General features: G+C 38.0%; 2 protein-coding genes and 1 pseudogene across 2 annotated transcripts; 2 read left to right on the top strand and 1 right to left on the bottom strand.

Annotated features, from left to right (window-relative positions):
- Positions 1-349: 349 nt before the first annotated feature.
- Positions 350-1,503, top strand: LOC126590066 (3'-5' exonuclease-like). The gene has a single exon (XM_050255558.1). The coding sequence runs from the start codon at positions 469-471 to the stop codon at positions 1,159-1,161; it is 693 nt and encodes a 230-aa protein (XP_050111515.1). The 5' UTR covers positions 350-468; the 3' UTR covers positions 1,162-1,503.
- Positions 1,504-3,431: 1,928 nt separating this feature from the next.
- LOC126590471 (deoxypodophyllotoxin synthase-like) lies at positions 3,432-5,185 on the top strand (annotated as a pseudogene).
- A 17,705-nt stretch (positions 5,186-22,890) lies between these two features.
- Positions 22,891-24,535, bottom strand: LOC126590065 (deoxypodophyllotoxin synthase-like). The gene is made up of 3 exons (XM_050255557.1): positions 24,093-24,535; positions 23,363-23,684; positions 22,891-23,280 (listed from the first exon to the last, which is right to left on the bottom strand). Exons 1-3 carry the CDS (start codon positions 24,455-24,457, stop codon positions 23,041-23,043), a joined length of 927 nt encoding a protein of 308 aa, XP_050111514.1. The 5' UTR covers positions 24,458-24,535; the 3' UTR covers positions 22,891-23,040.
- Between the last annotated feature and the right edge of the window lie 1,157 nt (positions 24,536-25,692).

Raw genomic sequence — 25,692 nt, forward strand, 5'->3', positions numbered from 1 at the left:
GATCACATACTAAAAGCCGCTGCGGACCGACTTACCCGCTGCGGCTCTCTCGGATCAAGGCTGCTAGAGATTACTTAGAGGGAAAGCAATTTAAACGAGTTTCACTTAAAAAAAAATTCAAAGTTGTTACACGTTTAATACCACTAGGATTCGATAAATAACTGTAACACTTTCAAATCTCCACTTTACCCTCGTGAAATTAACTTTCTTGCCATATAATAAACCGCATAATACAGGGGCAAAACTGTCACTTTGTCATAAACTAATCTCTGCTTTTCAAATACGGAGACGAAGGCGGGTTGGAAAAAATTGAAAACCCGGAACTTTATGCGGGTCCAGCGGGATTTCTGTCGACGAGATGAAACGCTGCGTTTCGGTTTTCACTTTTCCAAACCAAATCCCCAGAGGAGGTCAACAGGCGGTCTTCTTCTCCTCTCTCTCTCTCTCCTCTCTCTGCACTCAGTGAGGATGGCGATCAGCATAGTGGACTACGAGCTACCGTACGACACCCACAACGAGTACGACGTGACGTTTTACGGCGACAGAATCCACACCATGCTCACCAACAGCCCCGCCATGGTGGAATCCTGGCTCTCCACCGTCACCCTCGCCAACCCCAACCACCGCATCGTCGGCCTTGACGTCGAGTGGCGCCCTAACTTCAGCCGCAACTCTGACAACCCGATCGCCACCCTGCAGCTCTGCACAGGCCCCAACTACGCTGGCTCCCTCCAAATCGCGCCCGGCACTGTGCTTCCCGGCGTCTGCTTGGACCCCAATTGCCTCATCTTCCAGGTCATACACTCAGAATCGATTCCCCAGTCCCTATCCAACTTCCTCGCCAATCCCGCCTTCACGTTCGTCGGCGTCGGGATCGAGAGCGATTGTGAGAAGCTACTTTTGGACTACGAGCTGCGGGTCGCCAATGCGGTCGATCTTCGGGGTTTCGCCGCGCGTAGGTTGGGGTTTCCGGACCTGAGGAACGCCGGGTTGAAGCGGTTGGCGAGCGCAGTGCTGGGGAAGGAGCTGCAGAAGCCGAAGAGGGTGACGATGAGCAGGTGGGACAGTCAGTGGCTTACTTATGATCAGATTCAGTATGCCGCTGTTGATGCTTTCATTTCTTATGAGATTGCTAGGCAATTGAATCTTAGGGGTGCTTAGTGGATTGCAATTCGACATTGTTGCGGTGAGAATTCAAGTGTCGATTTTCTATGGCTTTAGCACGATTGCTTACAATGTTGGGTAAGTTTAGAAATTTGGATTACAATGCTGGTTTTAATGGACCTGAATTAGGGATTTCGGTTTACATTGTGGATAACTTTTCGGGTTGATGTGTTGTTACTTGCACTTATGAGCTTGTTTAGTTACTGCTTTATGTTTCTCATCTGATCAGATGGTTCTGACTTTGGCTTATGTATATACATATATCGTTGTTTCCTGATTGCCTCTGTTCAATGCGAGTTTGTGGAATGGAATAGAGATGTTGAAACTTCGAGATGAAAATTGAAATGTCGGGTTTTTTATGCCTTTAGTAGCGTAGTAGAAATTGTTTACATTGTTGGGTAACTTTAGAAACTTGGGTTCGCTTTGCTGGTTTAATCAGTCGTAGTTAGGGATTGGATCGATATTGTGGAAAGCTTTTGCTATTGGTGGCTTGTTAGTTGCAATTTTTGAGTTAATTTAGTAATTGCTTGATGTTTTCCATCTGATCAGAATTTTCTGACTATGGCATATGTACATACATATATTGTTGGATTCCTGTTTTAATCTGTTCAATGCAAGTAGGAAAGGTAAGGAACTCCTTCTCGTTCGATTGCATGATTGGTATTAGTTGGACTGACTGGTTTTGGATCCTGTTGAACAAAAAATCATAGTTTCGGTGACATTGAATTGTTCTCTTTTCTTTGATCACAAGAAACGGTAATAGTCTGCCTGATGATGAATTATTATAGGACCAATCTGCTGAAAGGAACACCAAAATGCTCTCTTTGTAGTTGATATAAAATGAAACTGCTTAGGAATTTCCTTTTGGTTTGCACCCAGAAGAATTGCAACTTAGTTTCGTATTGGTCGAGACTTGATAGTACTGGTCAATTTTCTCATTAGATTTGTTGAGGGGAGTCCTTGAATTGCTGCATAATCCGTCGTTTCTGACCGTAAGAGCCATTTTCTCATATGTGCTGCATACAGGTTTATGTTCCCATGTTTACAATTTGAGCTTGCATCAAACCGTATTGCGATTTAATTTGTTTCATTCCTCCAATCTGTCCAATTTTTACGCGGTAGAATGGTGATGGGTCTGCAACCACACCACACCCCTCCACTCTTCCTCCGTACAGGAAAGGAAGAGAAAATTCCTTCCCTTTTTCCGTCCACCCCATGCTTTTCCATCTCAGCCAGATATAGGAGAAGGGGCAGTTGGCTTAGTATAGATTGTCGATAGTTCAACTTGATCGATAGTTCCTCGGGTCGGTTGAGTAATGTAGTTTGCTATGCTCATAGCAGGCTTGTTCTTCAAGAACAAAAGTAGCAAGAGAAAGGCTTTTGCACCGACGCATTATTATGGATGACCAATTGTAGTGTAGAGGAATTTGAGACTTGGAAGTACAAGTATTACAATTTGACATCAATTTCAAAGCCGCCAGCGTTTCGGACATGAGAATGGCTTCGAGGGCGACAACAAAGTTCTGTCATTTGCATCACTCGCATAAAGATCGATGAAGATCAAGTTCAACAACATTGGGCCTGATGCAGTGTGAATTCAACCGTTAATACGAGAGAAAGCCTCAACATGTACCTATGAAGAGAAGCTTTTCGAATGCCGGATTAGTCATGAATGACAAACACATATTGGGTGCAAGACTCGTACGTTCTTCCATCTTGTAGATATTGTTGTCTTAACAACAATTTTTGAAACACGCATAATTATGTTTCCAGAGGTATGTTGTGTCTTAGGAGTCCTGTTCTTTTGATCACCTGATGGCCCTATATGCATAGTCATATTTTATTGGATTTAATATCAATGGTTGAGATTAAAATCTTAAAACCACGTTTCTCACACAAAGGAAATATAATATTGCAATCTCAAGGCAGTGATGTTCAATATTGTGTCCATATATACATACATACACACACACACACACACACATATATATATATATAAAGCCTTTAAGGGAAGGGATCCTTATATTTCAAAAAAAAAAAAAAATGAGAACACCTACTTCACCGTTAGATTTGGCTTTAATGAAATTATGTGGTTGAGATTCTGTGGCCTGTGATTTAATCTCAACCACAAAATTTCATTAAAACTAAATCTAACGGTCAACAAGGTGTCTCCATTTTTTTTTAAAATGTGGATCTCTTCCCTTAAAAGGCCTATATATATATATGTATGTATGTATGTATATATATTTTAGAAGAATGTTAAAGTGATGGCTCTTGTAAACTGAATGATTAGGTTGTAAGAATGACTTATATTTGAGTGTCATTGAAACCAGAGTGCAAATATTTAAGTGGAAGGGTACTAATTGACCATTCAAGTCCATATATATTCTTATATTTGATATGTAAGAATGATTTTTATATGAATTACACCAGATTAATTCTATACTAGAGGGAAAACTAAAGGCGGTTATCAATTCAAATAAAGAGCAGTTGCAGCATATAAGGTTGATTTTGGTCTCTCTTTTCGGGTACTACTTGTTCTCGTATTGAATACCGATCCTATTAAGAGTATTGCGATACTATTTCTGAATCCAAGAGAAGAGAAGACAAAATCATGGCTTCATTGTCTTCCACTCCAAGTAAATATATTTATCTATCACTCCTGCCCATGAGGCCTTGGGGGTGCTTAGTGACACTTCTGGAGAAATTCAGAAGTTCACTCGTTATTTTTGGCTTAATGGAAACGACCATTTTTGGTATATGATTTTTATGCATATTTTTTACATATCAACAACTCTCGTCTTTAAGATTTAAACTGAAGACATTATTTACATTTTTTCCTGTAGTAGTATAGTTTATGGACCAAAATATTACATACCGTAGGATTTTAAATCAACGGTTTTGATTAAAACATTAGAAACAAATATTTTTTTGGGGCTAAGAAGCAAATCTATTTATTCTCCATCCTTGATATCAAATCCAAGGGTGGGTGATTATATATGCATTTTTTAGTTATCATCAGGTGATCAAGAGAACATTAAATTATATGCATATTAATTAATGTTTTAACATATTGACTTCACTTGTAACTTACCCATTTAGAAAATGTTCTTTATTGACCAGTGAGGGTGCACTTGAGTATGCAAAAGCGATGGAAGAACTAAATCAAGTTGTGACAAGAATAGTATTTGAAAACTACGGTGTAGAGAAGTATCATGATGCTCACGTTCAATCAACTTCTTACCATCTCCGATTCAATAAATACAAAAATCCCAAGAAAACTGGGGATGTGGGGTTAACCCCTCATACGGACAATAGCTTCTCCACCATACTTCATCAAAACCAGGTCTGTGGTCTGGAGATGTATACAAAGGATGGTGACTGGATAGTCTTTGATCCACTGCCGTCATCCGTTATATACCTAGAAGGAGATGTATTTCAGGTACATCGATCTCGAAATATTAACCTCTTCAAGTATAATTATACCATCTCATGCATATTTTGATTCAAATTTCTCAAAATAGATTTGGAGCAATGATAAAATACGACCTTGTAGACATAAAGTTTCGTTGACGACGATGGGGTAAGATTCTCGGTTAGGCAATTCACATTAATGAAAGACGTGGTGAGCATACCACACGAACTCGTGGACGAGGATCACCCTCGACTGTACAAGCCACTGGATCATGTAGAATTTTTCAAAGAAGTACTTGACGGTAAGGCTGACCCTACAGTCCAGGAATACTGTCGCATTTGAGTTCTTTGGTCCAAGGTCCAAGCGGCTGGTTCCTCTTTTGCCCTTTATTTTCTACTGTCATGTATTTTCTTTTCTTTTATTGTTTCTTCCTTTTAGATTGCTATCGTTAAATAAGATGTTTTCTTGTTAGAGACCATGTAACTCAATTTGTTAAGAACCCTCCCACGCCTGAGGTCTTGAACGACCCCTCCTACACTGTCGCTTGTATTAAAGAAAAAAGAAAGTAGATGTTTTCTCAATAAAGTATTGTCGCATTTGAAATGACCCAGCACATCTTGACTTTTCAAGGCCACGGATTGAACAGTGGCAATTTTCCAAATTTCTAGTAGTGAGTCTGGTACTTCACCATATAAATCATTTATGAACCCACAAGGATATTCAAAAAATTCTAATAGCCATTGTCAAATTCTTCACAATAAATTAAAGAAAACTAAACAAAGTAGATCAAGATTTTATACACCGGACTACATGCATGTTCCCTTGATAACATAATCCTTACCATCTTCATCCAAACGTCATCGTTAGCATTGCATCGTCAACAAAAGTTATGCTTTTATTTCACTGATACCTAAGTCTTTCTGAAACCTAGGGTAAGACTTCATGTCAATAAATTCAACTTGACAAGTCTTTGAACCCTTTCAAACTTGCAAGTTCTCTTGTTTACCTACTTTATTAGGTGATTCCACATGTAGCCAGAACATTCTGTATCTCTACCATTTCCTATCCATACCAAAACCTTACAACTATTTGATATATTTCACTTTCTCAATCTGACCGCTTTGAAGGGATTTTGTAGACTATTCCTTCCTCTTTTACCAACCACCTTATTTTTCCTCCCTATAATCCGCTCTGCGAAATATAATGTAAAGAACGTGTTTTACTTGCCTGGGGTGAAAAGGACAAATGTTTAACTGTGGGAGAGATTTTTCAGTATGATCAGAACACAGGATGGTATACCACGTGTCACTATGCATATTGTGAGATATGTGTGTTAAAAAGTTAATAACTTAAAAAGTAAAATTTCTCATCACTTATATAAAAACACATGGTGTACCATCCGTATTCTGGTCACAATGAAAATTTTCTCTGAAGGAATTCCTACAAGGAATGTAGTTGTTCGTATGCTTAGTGTTGGTGTCAAAACTTAGAACAAGTCTGGACTGGGTTCAACACATATTTGCTCCCATTGTTGCTTATGGTCTCGGAGCCATGGGATGACTCAAGAGAAAGATAGAGTAGGCATGCGTCTGTTGGAGGTTCCCAATATGCATTGTTTGTGTTTGAGTGTTTGTGAAAGTTGTGCGTAAGTCTGACTTCTTAACCAAATGATTATGCACCGACTGGGGCACTGCCGCACTGGTTCAGTTGTTCTTTTATGTGCCTCAAGTGAATGAAGACTTAAAATTTAGTGTAACTTTGTATGTTTTTGTCTAAAACGTAATAAGACAAAAACTATGAATGTAATCATTTAATGATGAGGTAAGTCAAACGATGATCTGATGGTACGATTGAGCGATACAAGACACATTTGGTTGCCAAAGGTTTTCATCAACAATCTGGTGTTGATTATTTTGATAGATTTGGCCTAGTGGTAAAACCCACAACAATTAGAACTGTTCTCTCTTTTGCCATTATTTCTGGTTGGCCTTTTAGGCAACTTGATGTTAAAAACAACTTTTTTGCACGGCAATCTTTCTAAAGAAGTTTATATGCAGCAATCGCCTGGTTTTGTTGATCCTACTCTTCCCAATCATGTATGTAAACCTCATAAGGCCATTTATGGCCTCAAGGAAGTTCATCAGGCATGGTTTCAAAAGTTCAATTCCTTCCTTATTCGCACAGGTTTTATTCAAAGTCAGGCTGACAATTCTATGTTTGTTTACAAAGATAATTCAACCATTATGGTTTTGCTACTTTATGTGGACGGCATGGTTCTCACTGGTAGTTAATCGTCGGCTTTACATTCATTTATTCAAACATTGGGGGCCAAATTCGATATCAAAGATCTGGGACATTTACATTATTTCTTGGTGTGGAGGTTACTTAGCACTCTGATTCTGTTCATCTTACTCAAAACAAGTACACATTCGATCTTCTCAAACACAGCAATCTCTTGGACTGTAAACCTGTTTCCACCCCTATGGCCTCTAAAGGTACACTTTCCCGCACTGATTGTAATGATCTCACTAATCCTCCCCTTTATCGATAAATGGTTGGCACCCTACAATATCTAACCATAACTCGTCTTGACATCTCCTGTTGTTCGATGGTTTTCTACTTCTTCTATTTTAGTCAACTATTCTAATGCAGATTGGGCAGGCTGCCTCGATACCAGAAGGTCCACAACCAGATATTGTGTATTTTTGGATCCAATCTAATGTCGTAGAGTTCCAAGAAGCAGCGTATCGTCTCTCATTCGAGACTTTTGGTAAGCAATACCATTTTAAGTGAGAAAAAATTGAAATGTTTTTCCTATATACTCTCTTCCACCATCACTCTGCAAGATTTTTATCTTTGCTGAAAATTGAGTACACACAAACTGATAAAATGTAGCAAAGACATAAGAAATGTCTGATTTATTGATTAAGGTAAACATCCAGCAAAACCTTGTACAATATTCGACAAAAATGACATAGTACCTAAACCCATCAATGGATATATATGGTGCAGGTCCTCACAAATCATTATGGATAACTTCAAAAGGGATTACAGACCTAGTTGACACTGATTGAAAATGAAGTTTTGTAAACTTTCCTTTCAAACAACTTTGACAAACAATAGGAGATGCGTGAAATCTCGTCCCCAGATTTCACTATTTAAAATTACATATTTCACATTCTTAGTTTTGATGCGTTTGTATTTTCGGAGTATAGTTTTTTTTTTTTTCCGATAAGTAAAAGGATGAAATTACCCCTATTGAATTAAACAGGATTTTTCACGAACGTATTTGATCCTTTCATGATTTTCCAGATTTCTTTACATATTCGGATAATACTCGTCAACACGGACGCATGGGCACAAACACAATATAATTTTGAGTTATAACAAAAGAGTTATAAAAAAATGAAATTGAGGGCAAAATGGTCATTTGACCATAAATCTAGAAGTCTCAGCAAATCTGATGTGCCACGTGTGTGGCTGTGATTGGAGAAGGAAGAGATAAGGGAGGGAAAGGAGGGGGTGCTACCCAATTAGAAAAGAAACAAATGAGGGGAAGGGAGAGAAAGGAGAAGCATGAGATTCCTCGACCCGTTTCCCTTTGCGACCCAACCCGGCGGGAACCATGGAATCCGATGCTTTCTCAGGCCAAATTTTGGCGAATTACGTAGAGAAACCACTTAGGAAATACTGCACGACCCTTCTTTTACCAATTCCACCCCAAAATCGATGAAATTGGGCTCAGACTCATGAAGAACCTCACCAATGGGTGCGATGGTTCCATGGCGGTGATCCGTCAATTCCAAAGTTAACTCCATCGATTACCACCACCAATATACTCTCCCTAACCTTAAGAACAAAGCCCAAGTAGTGGCTGATGCATAAGAGTTCATTTTGAGGTCGAATCGAGAACACCAATTTCTAGGGTTTCCAGTGGATCGAGGTGGTTTTCAGGTGTTTCCTGACCGAATTGGACTTTGGCCCAGGTAGGAAAGTTGTTCCCCTTGTTGTGTTCTACAATTTTGTAAAATTTGGTAATTTTTTAAGTTAGGTGAATTTTCTGGCTAGTTGGGACGCCCAGCCTCTGCATGCGGAGGTGTGTGGTGGTGGCAGCGAGTGGCCCGAGGACCCACTTGACCCTTCTAGGTTAAATTTGATACCTCGATTCCATATGTGACATCCAATGGACGAAATTCCATCATTCGAACATAGTTTTGTTAGGGTCCACCTCTTGATCATTATAATCATCGACGATCCTACAGTTGGATTGTCGCCAAACCTTAATGTGTTATAGCACGTAATATTTGAAGACATTAGAAACTGATGGTTCAAGAATTTGACATACGGATCTTTATTAATTGAATATTTAAGTTTGTAAAACTAATTGTCGACCGCCACCTAATTCTAGCAATTGGCGGAGATCTGACCGTTGAATGGTTCAGAAATTTTAGGATAATGTTCTAGAAGATTAATCAGATTCTTGGGAAGTTATGGATTAGAAATCCATGGGCGGATGTTCCAAATCGAATTATATAGGGTTGTGTACCCCACTATGGACATAGAGTTGATTTTTGGTCAATATGTTGCGAATTGATCTTAAATATTAAAATTAGTATTACTAGTGACTAAGTAGGGCTTAGTGGGCCAATATTGGTTAGTGAGCTATCCAGGTAATATATACCTCGGTTACATGTATGGGATGCCTTATGGTGATATATATGTGTATTTAACTTCTCGATAATACGAATGATATGAATGATAATTATTATGACAATGTGACCCTAGAATCCTATTAGAAGTATTCCCATAGAACTTGTGTACTTGTGTGACATGTTAGTTAGTGGTCATGAGAAATTGATAGTGCAGGTAATTACGTTGTAAATCATAGAGGTTGAGATAAGGGTAACTAGGTTGTGTGTTAATCTAACTGCACCATGTAGTAGTGGTACATGGATGGTCCTGCTTGGTATATCCGTAACAGGGGAAGGATTTACTGATGCTGATTGGGCAAGTGATGTGACTGATAGAAGGTTTACATCTGGGTATTTTACATTTGTTGGAGATAATTTGGTTACTTGGCGGAGCAAGAAGCATAACGTGGTATCTCGGTCCTCTGTTGAAGCCGAGTATAGGGGTATGGCAAAGGGTGCGTGTGAGATTCTTTGGCTACGGAAGTTACATTAGAGTCTCGGTTTTAAACAGAAAGAGGCAATGAAGTTGTATTGTGATAATAAGTCTGCTAGAGAAATTGCTGAGAATCTAGTACAACATGACAGGACTAAGCATGTTGAGGTTGATAGACATTTTATCAAAGAAAAGCTGGAGAAGAAGATTGTGTCAATACCATTTGTGAACTCAGAGGAATAACTTGCAGATATTCTTACCTATGTCGTGTGTAGTAGGAGGTTTGATGACTCGCATGTCAAGTTGGGCATGAGTAATATCTATGCTCCAACTTGAGGGGGAGTATTGGGATAAGTCAATATTTAGGAGAAAAGGAATGTAAATATTTTGTAATTATTAGAGTCATGTTTTAGGAAGGATATTATGTCCTTTATTTTTGTTTCCTTTTGTAACAAGGATTGTATGTACCTTTTATTCATAATTGTGGAATATACGAAAAATTAAGCCGTAAAATTAAATTCTTGTTCCATACGTGCATCGATCCACTAATATTATGATTAACGTCGTGCTCCTGGGCACTCCAAGAGACATCATTAATGCATTCATCACTTCTGAGTGTGCAGTTAGTAAGAATGTTTGTTATTGTTTGTCTTTGGGAGCTTTCAATTTAGGCTCAATCAATGGTATGTAACATATGATTTTGCCTCAAAGAAAAAGGATTCATGAATTGCATATGTAACATTGTAAAAATCAACTCACAATTGGTATGAGAAATTCACTCAAAATCATAATATAACTAATCACGTTAAAAATGAGAAGTTTGGTTATGTGGAATACTATGGGGTTTAATTTGAAGATATAAATTTTTTGAATTTTCCCTAAAATATGCATCACATGTGGGCTAAAATCAACTTTTTGCTATCTGCAAGGTTATCTGGGATCGATTTGCTTGACTTTAATCTTCTGATCCTTTGCTGATGTGATGTAGACGTAATATTGCTTGGCGTTAACTTCGTTAATGTATCATGTCTTGGTCAAGTGGATACATGCGGCATACTCTTCATGGATCGTCGTCGGGACTCAACGATGGATGAAAACAACAAATACTTTGAATATGCTCAACAAGAACTCCTAACCATGTCTCACGTGTGGCGTAGTGAAGTGAGGTGAGCCTTGAAATGATTCGAAGATTTCACAACTAAGGTCATATCGTGGACCTCCAAGATATTGCGATATCCCTAATGGTAAAGACATAACCATTTGGGAATGTGTCTTGTGTGGGTTTGATAAGTAACCAACGTTAGCATAACAAACAAGGCAAGCATCATTTTGAGGATCAGGGGGGTTAGATCTGCTCGAGATGCGTTGGAATTAGCCCAAATCCATACTACCTTTCAGGGTAGCGAAAAAACGTCTTTAATACCAATTAAGTGGTTGCATGTAGGCCCAGTGCTGCATCTTTACCAATAGATCAACAGTGAAGGAGATGTCCTGTCTAATTGCAATGAGCTAAGTACAACAAGCGCAAAGTTGAACTCAGATATGGAACTTTGGATTCCATAACTTCTTCAAGGGTCTCGTTTGCATATAGCGTATGAAAGATTATAGGTATACTCAAAGGTAACACCTTCGGGGTGTAGTTCAACTGGTAGACCAAAGTACCGTCAGAACAACACTTGAACTTCAAGTCAAGGTATAAATGAGTTTTCCGAAGATCCTTTATCTCAAATTTCGTCTTCAGGTGCGAGATAGTTTTCTCAAACTCTTTTAGAGTCTTAGTGAGATTCATGTCAATGACATAAACTGTAATTCTAACAATTCGGAATAAGAATTCATAGTTTAACACGCAAGGGCATACTTTATATCCTTAATTGATTAAATAATCACTTAGACGAGTATACCACATCCGACGGATTGCTATAATCCATAAGTAAATGCTTCAAACAAGTTGAAAAGGTGTTATGTGGTTTGGAATTTATTTGAACCAATCCATGTAATTCTTCAGGAACTTACATGTAAATCTCCATATATATATCCCCATGGAGAAACATTAACCACATTTCATAATGTTGCAGTCAATCACAGGGTGTTTGAGAGAAACCTTACGTTGTTAGGCGTGCAACATATTGCACTATTTCATTCATCTCAGTACACTTCATTTCCCACATGTAACACAGCAGGGTTACCTTGGGCAGTGTAGGAACAATAGGTCTAAAACACACTTTGGTAAGGAATTTAACTTGGATTGTAATTTCAGTTGTCTAATCAATTCTACATTGTCACTAGGGGTGCAACTCGGGTGGGTTGGGCGGGTTGGAAGGTCAACCAAATCCTAACCCAATTTTTACAATTCGGGCTCGGGTTTGAGTTGGGTTTCATTCGGGTTCATTTGAGCTCGGGTTTACTTGGGTTGGGTTTGGGTTGCCCAACTTTTTTAAGTTTAATCTTGTAACAACTTAGTTTCCATGAATTCCTAAAAAAAATTAAGCCAAGTAGCATCAAAGCTAGCTTACTTTAATCTCATAAATCAATCTTCTATAAAGTTTTAGGATTTAGAGACTACAAATATGGGCTGACTAATCAAAACCTCTTATTCCCTAAAAGCTTAAGTAATTATAAAGGATAATTTATTATTAAAAAATATATATTAGAAAGGGCGTTGCTTTTTGGACTTGGCACACTTGGATGTAGTATGAGCATTAATTGATATGGGTTACAATCTGGTTAGATTGGGTTTGGTTAGTCGGGTTATGTTGGGTTGGGGATGGACGGGCAAGTGATCAACCCAACTCAACCTAATCAATGAACGAGTTGAAATTGAGTTGGGTTCGGGCAAGTTATAATTAAAAAAACCCACTTGTTCGGGTTTAAAGTCGGGTTGGACATGGGCGTGTTTTGATTGGCCCAACCCAAGTTGCACCTAATTATCACTAATCAACGGAACACAGTTCGATATCGTCACTTTTCATTTATGTCGGTAACTACCATATAAGTGAAAACATCATCGATGATAATCTTATTCCAATTCCATTATCTCATCCAAACTAGTATATTGGACCAAGAACTTTAAGTCTCGGGAGTAATCCGGATTAATCTCATGATATGGAAATGATTTGAGACAATCATAGAGTATGGATTCATTTTGTGTCATGACCTTCTTCTTCTATGGAAAATCCTATAAATCGAGTGATATGTCGTGTTTCAGGTTGAGACAAATTGATTGGCTATTTGTCAGTGTACCAGACCATTCAACAGAGGCGGCCAAACTGTCATTTAGGGGCTGCACATTATTTGAGGATGTTAACTCGACGTCCGTTAAGTACGTCTATCCTTGCAGGCATGTTTGCAGCTGGTATATGATCTCGTCACTTTAGCTAGATCAGAGGAATACGTCTGGAGCAACATTCTGAAAGCTAGAATACATCGCACTTGCTTATCATACTTATACAGTATGAGGATCGAGATAAGACATAGTGGGCAACGTCCATGCAAATTCGCGACATTCTACAAGAACGTTGACATTCTTATCTCCTCCTAACGGTGGGAAGACTATCTCATTGAAGTGACAATCCATAATTGAGTGGTAAATAGATCGATTGCAAGGGCTCTAAGAGAGTTAATATGAAGGAGAATCGTAATAAAAAAATATTCACATCCTTCTTTGAGGACCCATATTGGTACGTTACGGCGACACAACTTGGCACATGGAATGCACACCCAAATACGTAAATATGAAATGTCAGGTTCGTACCTAGTAACCAACTGTAACGTCAAAATGGTTCGGTGGCAATGGGCCTCAAGACGGATCAACATAGCCGCATACAAAATTGCATAGCCATAAGCAGAAGCCGAAAGCTTGGTGCGTTCACCAAGGTCTGGGCGATCAATAAAATTATGCTTTATGATCACTGTGCAAGTTGTTTTGGGGTGAACCTGAGAATTCGATGTCCAATTATAAACCTAAAAGACATGCAATACTTTATCGAAAACAGTCAATATAAACTCTCCGGCATTATCCAGTCTTCCAGACTTTATGGGATAAATAGGGTGGTGAACCCTTAAAATTGGCCATGAGGTTTAGCAGCAATGTGTGTGGACAAACATGTGACCAGTTTGTTGATTCATCAACCAAAACCGTAAGTATTTATATGGTCCGCATTTTGGTTGGATTAGGTCACATATATGCCCTTGAATCCACTGTGGAAATAGGGTTGTTTTATATCTTTGCAAAGGATGATTTAGAAAATCAATTTCTCAAACGAGTAAGCTCGGCAAAGTGTGCTTGTAAGCATAAGATCCTTATTTCGGGTAAGGAGATGCGTTAAAGCATCCTTGTTCGACTTAAGTGTCCCAAATGGTCGTGCCAATACAAGTAAATTGCTCGAATCACCTGGCTCCAGGCCGGCCACATGTGGCGTGTTCCCAGTTGAGAGATAGCCTATTGGCCCCATAGCAAAGCTTCAGACTCATTTTTTGAGGTGGTGCAAAGATATATAATGCTATTTTCTTCATTGGTTTCATTTATGATCATTGTCATCTTGAATATCCTTAAAACTCAACGACGTTTGTCTGGAACAGGGAGAATATAAGGTCTCTTAAATGGTAATGTAGTACCATTCATACAACAATGAGCATGCCAATGCTCTTGATTAGGTTAGATAGACCTAAAGTTGTTGCTAGATATGTGATTTAGGTATAAAGTTAATGTGCATAGTATCGCATTCGTCCAAACAACTAAATTTCCCACATTCGTCCCTAATAACTTGTTTAATTGAATTTGGTCACATGAATTCGGTCACATGTACCTAAACCCTATACAAGAAACATGATTCAATTAACTCATATTCGAGGACAATATTGATAAGATTATCCATGACCAAAATAAACACCAAACTGGAATCCAAGAACGTAGAAAAATGTTCACAAAGTTACTAAGGGGATTCAGCCAACAAGGCCATCCATGTCAAAATTCTGCTCTTCCAACGATGTTTGGTGGAGCAAAATTAGTATCACATATTGACTATGAAAATGGTACTTCTCAACCACATTGGTAGAGGCACGAATAGGTGCATAACCAATGATCTATTCCATCAAGACAGAAGTAGATTCTGCAGGGTTAAGGTTTAGAAATATTATTCCTTATTATTGAAGTTTTAGGTCTTAAGTGCCAATGACCACGCTTCGGGCATGATGCCACACCTTGGCAGGCCCTGATTATACCATATGTTGTAAAAACAAACTTGAAAATGGATTGTGAGATAGACAGACTAAGATTTGGGTTCGGTAGGCTGTTTGGTAGGCCTTTACCAAAGTAGAACAATATAGTTCGGTGCACCTTTGCCAAAGTAGAGTATGCCATTCGGTGCATCCCTGCTGAAACAGGGCACTACCATTCGGTAGACTCCAGCTGAAGCTAAGTCTATACCATTTTATCACATTTATGATAGTAATCAAATCCGAAAATTTGGTAAACTTCCGCTTTCTACACTGCTGCTTCAGGAGCAAGTTAGAAACATGGAAGGACGAGAAAAATATTCTCTAGTCAAAATTCGATCAGATTTATAAACTTCCGAATGGTACTCATTCATGGACATAATCATGGTGTGCTTTAGGGAATATCTTTCATGATTATACAGTCTGTATGAGTGAGCCAAAAAGCCATGGAATCTTTGGTCAGGAGGTATTTCCATTTGTAATGCTTTAAGCATAAGTCTTTGAGTGAAGATCAAGGCCAAGGCTTATTTAGCTCTTCCATGCCATTGTTAGCTTCAGTGATTACTCAGCTTCTTGATAGTGAAGTGGAGATTCACGTCATGTACCCACATAAAGTGGTTTCGGTCAACAAATGTCCATATCAGTGAAATCGAACTTGTTATGGCTCGACAATGCACTAAATAGAGGGAACAAGATTGTGATTGATGCTATAGAAAATAAAATATTCATAACCATCAAAGTTAGAACATTCAGGTTCTAAGACATGGTATACATGAAAAAATTAATCTTTCATGGGTGTATTGTTTTATGAAAACTTTGGGTTTCAAAGGCACTAAATTCGAAACTACTGGTTAAAATAAGGTACTTGTAAGAACACATAATACAATATACAAACTAAGTGTAGTGGATATGGATTGCTTCAGGAACTCAAGTGTGAGTGCTTCGGGACTAGAAAAAGGAGTTAGCGGTTCAAAGAAAAAAAATAAAATATTGAATTGTTAGTGCCCAAATGTAGGCCTTAGGCCAATAATTTTGGATGTCTTGTCAGATTAATGGACTGTTGATCACTTTAATTAATTCAATAGATCGGACCATACATGGTCGATTGTAGAAGCAAAATAAAAAAATTGTCTAGGCCCATATGTGATTTAATGTGGGCTGGATGCCACATGGAAAAAATAGGCCCAAATTAGCCAAATAACCTACAAAGCAAGATGCATGCGTGCTGCGATGTCATGGGCAGAGAGGAATAGGCCAGAACATGATGGCTAGCAACCCTGCTACATGTAAGTGGGCCGAAGAGAAAAGAAGGAAAAATAAGCCCAGCTGGGTTTTGGGCCAAGTGAACAACAAGCCTGGAAAACGGGCTGGGGTGTCCTGAGAGAAGGCCCAGTGAAGCTGGGTGTGGGATTGCTAGAGTCGTTCGACTGCGGCCATGAATGACGGTGTTCTCGGGGAAACTAGCTGGGGTGAGCCTATGTTCGAATGGGAACCGTAAGTTCATGACGGAGATGAGATTTTCAATATGAAAATCACGGTGGATCTCTAAATCTGAGTCGGATTTCTTCTAGACTTTCTAAGACCCAGGTGATGGGAACCATTCCTTATGCTAGTGGACGTGGCAGTCTAGCCCCACGTTCATTTGACTTTAGGCGATCAAATAGGAGGAGCGGCAAGCCTGGAATCCACGGTTGAAGACGACGTCGAGCGACGTCGTTTCTGGGTTCTGGGCCAAGAGCTATTGGCTCTTTTGGTAGGATGGCTCACGGCTCAAAAAGGGCGCGGCTGCAAGTCGCGACTCCAACGCGATTTTCCCTTCTTTTTTTTTTCGATTTTTTTAGGTTTTCAAAATTGAAAAAAAAATTATGCTTCTATTTTATTTAGATTCTTTGACTCACAAATTATGCTTCTATATATATATATATATATATATATATATATATATATATATTAACAAATATATGAACATATACAATATATATATATATAGGGAATGTTTTCGTGTTTCACGGTCATTTCAAATATATTCCTTTATTTTAAGCGTACCTAATTGTCAAAAAACAATAAAAGCCTTTGAATTTTGTAGAATATCCTTCTCGGAAAGTCGGAATTGTATCTCAAATGCATTGTATCACATTCAACAAAAAAAAATTAAATTGAATCAATAGCATGTAAATCAATTCAATAAAATAATAAAGTAAACATAAAAAGTATGATTAAAACGTAATATTCCCTTGATTGAAGAATAAACTCTCTTTAGCACAGCGTCATGAGCGTGCTGATAACGTGTTGTAGGCCAAATTTACTGAACTATAAAAAGGACAGAGAGAGGAGTGCGGCAACAGTAAAGAGAAAAAGAGAGATTGTACTTGTGAGTAGTGGCGAAGCCACGTGAGGGCGAGGAGTGGCGGCCGCCACTCCCCTCGCCGGAAATGAAGCCCAGGAGTGAGTACTCGCCCCTTCTCTCGCCGGAAATGAAGCCATGTTTTTTGCTGCAGCTGCACAAACGCTGCGCGTGCAGCGGGGAAGCTGTTAAGGCCCGGGAGGGGTACGCCCCTCCTCTCACAGGAAAACATGCCCAGAAATCATGGTTTGCTGCCCCCTAGCACCTCTGGTTTCGCCGGATTGCAGCTCACAATTGCTACAACTGCAACAGTCCTTCATGGCTGCGCAGGGAAGGGAAAACTTGAAAAAAAAAAAAATTAATATTAAAATAAGTGAAATGGTGTGTTTGGGCATTTGGGCTTAATTTGAAAAATAAATATTAAAATATGATGGGAGGGCCACTTGTCTTGTACCCATTACCTCTCGGCTTCCTCCCCCAAAGTTTTCCTTTTTTTTTATGCATGTATGTATGGATGGACCTGTTGGGCAATGCCATTGGAATGGCTAAAGAGCACTTTTAGTTACATCTGCCATAAAAATTTACATCTTTCTAAGCTCTCGAAGTGCTTTTTGTCAGATTATTCTTCAGGAAGTCGTTCACGAAGAAGCATTTAGATATTGAATAAACTAATGAATGCACTTTTAGGCTTTTAGCGTAAACACACTTATAAATGAGCATAACTACTTTTTACATAGTTCAATCACCAACAAGTCGTATATCGCTAGACTTATGTTGACAAATTAAATCCAAATCAAACGTTTAAAAAAGAATCAACTTAATCAATGATTAAATTATGACAACACATTTTTTTGTGGTTTGTTAACCCATTTCTCTCTTCTCTTTTCTTTTATTTATTTATTATTCTTGTATGTATTTTTCCCTCTTTTTAAAACCCCAGCGTATTTATCTTAAACTCTCACATTATCTATAAATGTGAAGGCAACCGTTTCGATTGAACCTTGCACTCTTTTGAATTTCGCCCCTCCCCTCGGCAAATCCTGGCTTCGCCACTGCTTGTGAGGTGTGTTTTGTATCACCCCATTGTGCATTTATTTATAGTAGTAGGGAAGGTTAAATCCTTACCCTTTATAGGGCGTTTGTTGCGCCGGACTATCTCGGACTGGACTAGCTTCAAGGACTAAGCTGGACTGGCTTAAACTAGACTAAGCTGGACTAACTTAGTGAAGCGTTTGGTGCAGTGTTGGACTAAGAAGCTGGATAATAACAAATTCTAATATTATATTATTTAATATATAAATTATTAATATTTTATTATGATCTAAGTGACCGGAGATGACGGGGAGTCTATCGGAAGTGGTTGTTGAGCATGACGAGGACGAGAGAAGATAGTCTTAGCTAGTCCCATAGTTATTGGGGGGTCTCGCTAAGACCTCTTAGTGAAGGGTTTTGTCCATGCTAGTCCCCTTTAGTCTCATTAATGTTAGTCCCAGCATGGAACAAACACAGTATTGGACTAACAGCTAGTCCAGTCTAGTCCAGTCCCACTTAGTCCCAGCATGGAACAAACACAGTATTGGACTAATAGGATAATATTTAACCCTAGAGAATATTCCAAGATATCACTAGATACTAGGATTTACACAATCACATTCCTAATCTAATAGGACTACAACACTTTTCTATTTATCCTTTTAGGCATGAATTGTTGTTGTTGTTGTTTGAGGTCGGTACACAATCATTTGGTTAAGTTAGATTTGCACAATCATTTGGTCTAAGTCCCATTCCGTGCACAATCATTTGGTTAAGTTAGATTTGCATGCAACTTTCACAACACGAACATTGTTTGTTTGCGGTCTCCAACAGCTGCATGCCTATTCTATCTTTCTCTGGAGCCATTCTGTAGCGCCGTGACAGAAAGTAACACTCGAATCAACTAAGTGTTGAACCCGATCCAAGCTCTGTCCAAGTTTTGACACCAACACTAAACGGACGAACAACTACGTTCCTTGCAGGAATTTCCACAGTTAAACATCCATCTTTTTCATCTCTTATTTTTGAGGTAAGTATAATATGTTCTTTACATTATACATTAAATGGTAGAGATACACAGAACGTTTCTGGCTACAAGTGTAATCACCTAATAGAGGTTAACAAGAGAATTTGAAAGTGAAAAGGTTTCAAAGGCTTGTCAAGTTGAATTTATCGACATGAAATCTAATCCTAGGTTTCAGAAGGACTTATCTATTAGTGTAATAAAAGCATCACTTTTGTTGATGATGCAATGCAAATGATGACGCTTTCGGTCAAGATGGTAAGGATTCTCTTTTTTTTATTTTTTTTAGCAAACAATATTATCTATACTAAAGGAGAATGGTGAGTTTAGCCTCAAAATTGGCTAGTAATAATTTGGTTCAAATTCACTTTTGGCGATAATCGAACCTAAGACCTCTCACTTACAAGTGAAGAAAAATACCACTAAACTGTAGTTGTCATGCCCCTATCCCGACATACGTCCAAGATCGACACGTGACATCACTAAATGCTCGTAACTCAACGTACCCTGCCTTTTGGATATGTACAAAATATAATTCAAGATCCAGATGTATAATAATTTTGCGTATACTTTATGGCTGCATCTAACCTCTTCGTTAGACTGCCTACGTACCCTCAATAGGGATAAAGCCATTCATAGTTCAACTTCGCTATAACTCGACATATAACACAGTCTGTTCAAGCCAAAATGCATAACATTCCTCAATCAAACATTTGGACTTGACAAACATGAATTATTCGATTCAAACTACATAACAACCCGCATGACAATCAAGGTTTCTATTTCATCCATCATATAAATCATTATGTTTCACATAATATCGCAGTTCATAGTATATAACATATCAAAGAACCAATGAAGCATAATATTATTCTCAATTCAGAATGATCACTGATCTAATCGTATTAATAACAATCATATTCAACATCCTTCCACAATCATCTCAAGTAACCCATTCCATGATATCAAGGAGGCACGATATTAACATGTAATTATGTTAATATCAATCAGATCACACCTCAATGCACAAAATTAATGAAGGACTTCTATATAATTCCCTGCCTGGATTTCAAGTAATAACTTGATAATTCTAATTTATATTCACAAGATCTATTGTGGTTAATTCTCATTCACTCGAATCCAGGGTACAAGTCTAACTTATGGAAATGAGCAAGAGTAGGGATTCCGGACCACTCAACGGAATCCAAATCACATCGGGTTCTGGATCACTTAACGGAACCAAAATTATGAATCGGTTTCTCGCATGTAAAATTAGTGTCATCGATCACAATCCATAAACATCAAGTATAGAATCATGCTTTATGAAATTATAATCAAGTCACTAACAACTTCGAAGAAGTCACCCAGACATCCAACTGCTTTCCTAATTCAAAGCACAAGATTCTCAAAATCCATCGTTCATATGTACATTAAAAACTAGGGCTAGAGGGACGAAGTTCGGCCGAAACTTACATCTTTGAAGCTATCTCAATCCAACTCAATGAAACTCGAGGTGGATACGATCCCGGACCATTACTCAACGGAATCGCCAAGTAGGAAGGATTCCGGACCATCCCTCAATGGAATCCGAGTGGATACGATTCCGGACCATCACTCAACGGAATCGCGAAGTGGGAAGGATTCTGGACCATCTCTCAACGGAATTCGAGTGGATACGATTCCGGACCATCACTCAACGGAATCGCGGAAGGCCAACAACCATATGTACAACAGCTTAAAGAAATGAGATAAGCACAAGTTACTTAATTTACAAAAGCTCAACCAAGGGAATATAAGGCACAAATACTAAGTTTAGAACGAATCAACGAAGCAGGAAATGAAACCATATCGAAGCAACAAATCTCCATCACCACGGGTTAACGGTCTACGCCCCAGTTTGGGGTTGAGGTGATTTTAAAAAAAGCTCCTATGAAAAAAAGCTGGGAGTGTTTTTGGTGTTTGGTAAACTTAAAAAAAATGGCTTATTTTGGAAGCTGCTGTAAGAATAAGTTGAAATCAAAGGAAAAAGCTGAAGCTGCAATTTGTAGCTTTGGAAAACTGGCTTTTTTTCAAAGCACACAGAACTACAGTGCTCCTTTAATGAAAAGACCCACTATCAGACTGCTTTTTTTTCCAAAAGCACTTTTACAAAAAAGTTTACCAAACACTCTGCTGATTTATTTCACAGCCGCTTATTCTCACAGCAGCTTTTTTTCAAAGCACAGCAATACCAAACCAGCCCTACCACTAGTCCTCACATTTCATCACAACATGTCAATCAAACCAATCAAACCATATTTCAATATATACATGTCAAATCTCATTTCATAAACTTAAATAAATGGCTAAACATTAAAAATAACAATTCAATAGAAAACATATTTATAAAACCAAGTCATATCCACATAGGATAACAATTACGAAAACAGGGTAATCACCAATATCACATATATTAAAGTCACTCACCTGAGGTCCACACTAACGCGCTCTAGCATGGAATTCAAGGCATAAAAAACAACTTGAAGATTATGAAGAGTAGATGAAGTTTCATACCTCACTCGAAGGAAATGATTGCCGGATTCACCGGAAAAATGATAAAACCGTCGGAAACCCACGGAACTTTGCTGCCTCGAACTGGAAAAATGGATAAGAAAATGGGAAATCTAAAAATACCGAGATGTAGGGCTCGCCAAGAGCTTTCCATGGACACCAAGATCACCCAAAACGGAGCTCGGATGAATGAGATATGAGCGGGTCAAGATAGCGGGTTAATGGGTCGAAATCGCCCAAAAAGAGGCTGAAATCAGCCATTCCGTTTTTTTTTTCTTTTCAGAAACCTCCTCCTCTCTAATTGGCCTCTCCCTCTTTATTAAACTCACTTAACCTTTAACCCACACGTGGGAATTAAATAATTCCCACAATCTATATAGCTCACAACTTCAAATGTCCATAACTATACCGTTATAACTCGGACTCGCAAACGGCTTTCGCCTATACGCTCGTGGCTTCAAGACCTATTCGAAAACGTTACTTGTGACCTCAAAAGGTCAACGAATTTAAATAATTATTTTCCAAACTTCAGTCTTCGTAACTAGTTTAATTAAAATCTAAATCCAAACAATTTAAAATAAATTCTTGAGAAATAATATAAAATCTCGATAGTACAAATACGTAGATTATAACAATGAAATCCAGGAACGGGATTTCATGGGAGTACTAAGTAGCTAATGGTAAGGATTCTGTTATCAAAGAAATATGTATGCGGTCTTTTGGTTTCCATCCGGTGTACATAAATCTTGATCTTCTTTGTTTAGTTTTCTTTAATTAATTTATAGTGACGAATTTGACAATGGCTATTAGAATGTTGAAAATCCTCGGGGGTTCGTAAATGATTTACACGGTGAAGCACCAGAGCCAATACCATGAAAAGTCAAGGTGTGGGTCATTTCAAATGCGACAATACTTAATTGAAAAAACTACTTTTTTTTTTCTTAATACAAGCGGGAGGGTAGGAAGGGTCGTTCAAGACCTCAGGTGTACAGGAAGATGTTCTTAACAACTTGAGTTACATGGTCTCTTGCAAGAAAACATCTTTATTTAACGATAGCAATCTAATTTACTGAAAAGGAAGAAACAATAAAAGAAAAGAAAATACATGACAGTAGAAAATAAAAGGCAAAAGAGGAACCAGCTGCTTGGATCTTGGACCTTGGACCAAAGAACTCAAATGCGACAATATTCCTGGACTAAACGATCAGGCTTACCGTCAATGAGTTTTACTTCTTTGAAAAATTCTAAATGATCCAGTGGCTTGTACAGTCGAGGGTGATCCTCGTCCACGAGTTCGTTTGGTATGCTCACCACCTCTTTCATAAATGTGAATTGCCCAATCGAGAATCTTACCTCATCTTCCGTCAACGAAACTCTATGTCTACAAGGTCGTATTCTGTCGTTGCTCCAAATCTATTTCGAAAAATTTGAGTCAAAATACCCATGAAATTATATAATTATACATGAAGAAGTTAATATTTCGAGATCGATGTACCTGAAATACATCTCCGGCTAGGTATATAACGGATGACGGCGGAGGATCAAAAACTATCCAGTCACCATCCCTTGTACATATCTCCAGACCACAGACCTGATTTTGATGGAGTATGGAGGAGAAGCTATTGTCCGTATGAGGTTTTAACCCCACGTCCATTCCAGTTTTCTTGGGATTTTTGTATTTATTGAATCGGAGATGGTAAGAAGTTGATTGAATGTGAGCATCATGATACTTCTCTACACCGTAGTTTTCAAATACCATTCTTGTCACAACTTGATCTAGTTCTGCCATCGCCTTTGCATACTCAAGTGCACCCTCACTGGCCAATAAACACAACATTTTCTCAATGTGCAAGTTACAAGTAAAGTCAATATGTCAAACATTAACTAATATACATATAATTTAATGTTCTCTTGGTCACCTGGTAATTACTAAAGAATGCATATATAATCACTCACCCTTCAAGGATGAATAATAAATAGATTTGCTTCTTTGCCCAAAAAAACAAAAATTTGCTTCTAATGTTTTAATCAGAACCTTTGATTTAAAATCCTATGGTAGTACAGCTATAGCCGGTAGGCTAGGGAACGCTATAAACTATTAACTATATAACTATATTTTGGTCCACAAACTATATAACTACAGAAAAAATGTAAATTATGTATTGAGTTTAAATCTTAAAGATGAGAGTTATTGATATGTAATAAATATGTCTACAAAATCATACCAAAAAAGATCGTTTCCATTAGGCCAAAAATGACGAGTGAACTTCTGAATTTCTTCAGAGGTGTTATTAAGCACCCCCAAGCCTTCATGGGGAGGATGGATAGATAAATAGGCCCCTTTTTTGTCTCGCACTTTGACGTCCATGGGGAAATCTAACAACTCTTTCAATGCACCAACGAAGGAGTTGTGGAGCTCCTCCAAAGGAAGTTTGTTGGGCAGGATTGCTATGAAACAGCCAAGCTCTTCAAGTGCATGGCAAACGTCGTCGCGTATTGAGAGCCAAGAACTTGTCCCGGGCTTCATGCCGTCCAGGGAGAAATCTACCACTGGAATTTTGGCCGCTGCTGCTTGGGTGCTCGTGGTCATGTTTAACTTTCTTCACAGTTCTCACAAGCTTAAGAGGTTATGAGTTGATAAGCTGCATATACATATATGTAATACACACACACGCTTACATATATGTAAACTGCAAGAGCCAAGTAAAGCGTATGCTTACTCTAACTTTAATATAAAAATGGATAATGATTGCATTTCACCTTTGAGGATGAGCTTATTTTTCCACTTGCAAATAACGTAATTTTATCATTAAAATTTATAATCAAAACCATTAAATCTCTTAATCTTCAAGATCATCTATCTCTACAAAAACTATTCAAATCGAAGATCGTTTAGTTATCCAAATGTATCAAACATATTAACGGTTTATCATGAATGTGCTACTCGGTATCTATCCTGTTGATTTTTTTTTCTACATTTGGATAATTAAATAGTCTATGATTGGAATTATTATTTTTTATTTTTTTGTAAGAGTCATCTTCAAATAAAGACTAAGAAATTGAGTGATTTCAATTATAAAATTTTTATAATTAAGATACGTTATTGTAAATGAAAGATTGGGCACATCCCTGGGGAATCAAGAGCCAAAGGTTAGAAATTGAAGGAATAAATTATGAAATTATAATACCAGTATTGCTTTCAACTGTTATCAATATTCAACTGACGACGGCGACAGCTATATTCAACAAGCGACAGCTATAAAAATAAAAAAAATAAAAGAAAAAAAAGCAAACGACAGCTAGCAGAGGTTGGAAATTGAAAGAATAAATTATGAAATTGGCAATCAATCTATATAAGTTATCGGCATGACGCATTACAATCCAAAGCACATGAGACGGACCTTTTTTTAAATTTATTTAATTAATAATTTCCCATTGGTTTGAATTATAAAAACAAATGTATTTACAATCAAGCTTATCCCGAAAGTGAAACCTCCTGCTAATCAAATTAATTGGAGTTTGTTTGATTGGCTCTATGAGTGAGAATTTGTCAAATCTTAGTATAGCTCTCCTTATTTGTCGGTAAAATTTGGAAGATGAGGAATCAAGTTGTTTTTAATACTGCTAAAGCTTATCCTTCTAGAGTAGTTTTGCTGGCCTTAAACATGGGGAACGATTATACTAATACCAACAAGAAGAATCTTATTACTAGCATGAAGCAGCAAAGGTTGATTAGATGAACATGTAGACATCGAAATTTCGGTGAAATAAATGTTACCAAAAGTTACAATTTCAACGCTCATGTATCACATAAATTTTACACAT

This window comes from Malus sylvestris, chromosome 11 (genome assembly GCF_916048215.2).
Source record: "Malus sylvestris chromosome 11, drMalSylv7.2, whole genome shotgun sequence".
NCBI lineage: Eukaryota > Viridiplantae > Streptophyta > Magnoliopsida > Rosales > Rosaceae > Malus > Malus sylvestris.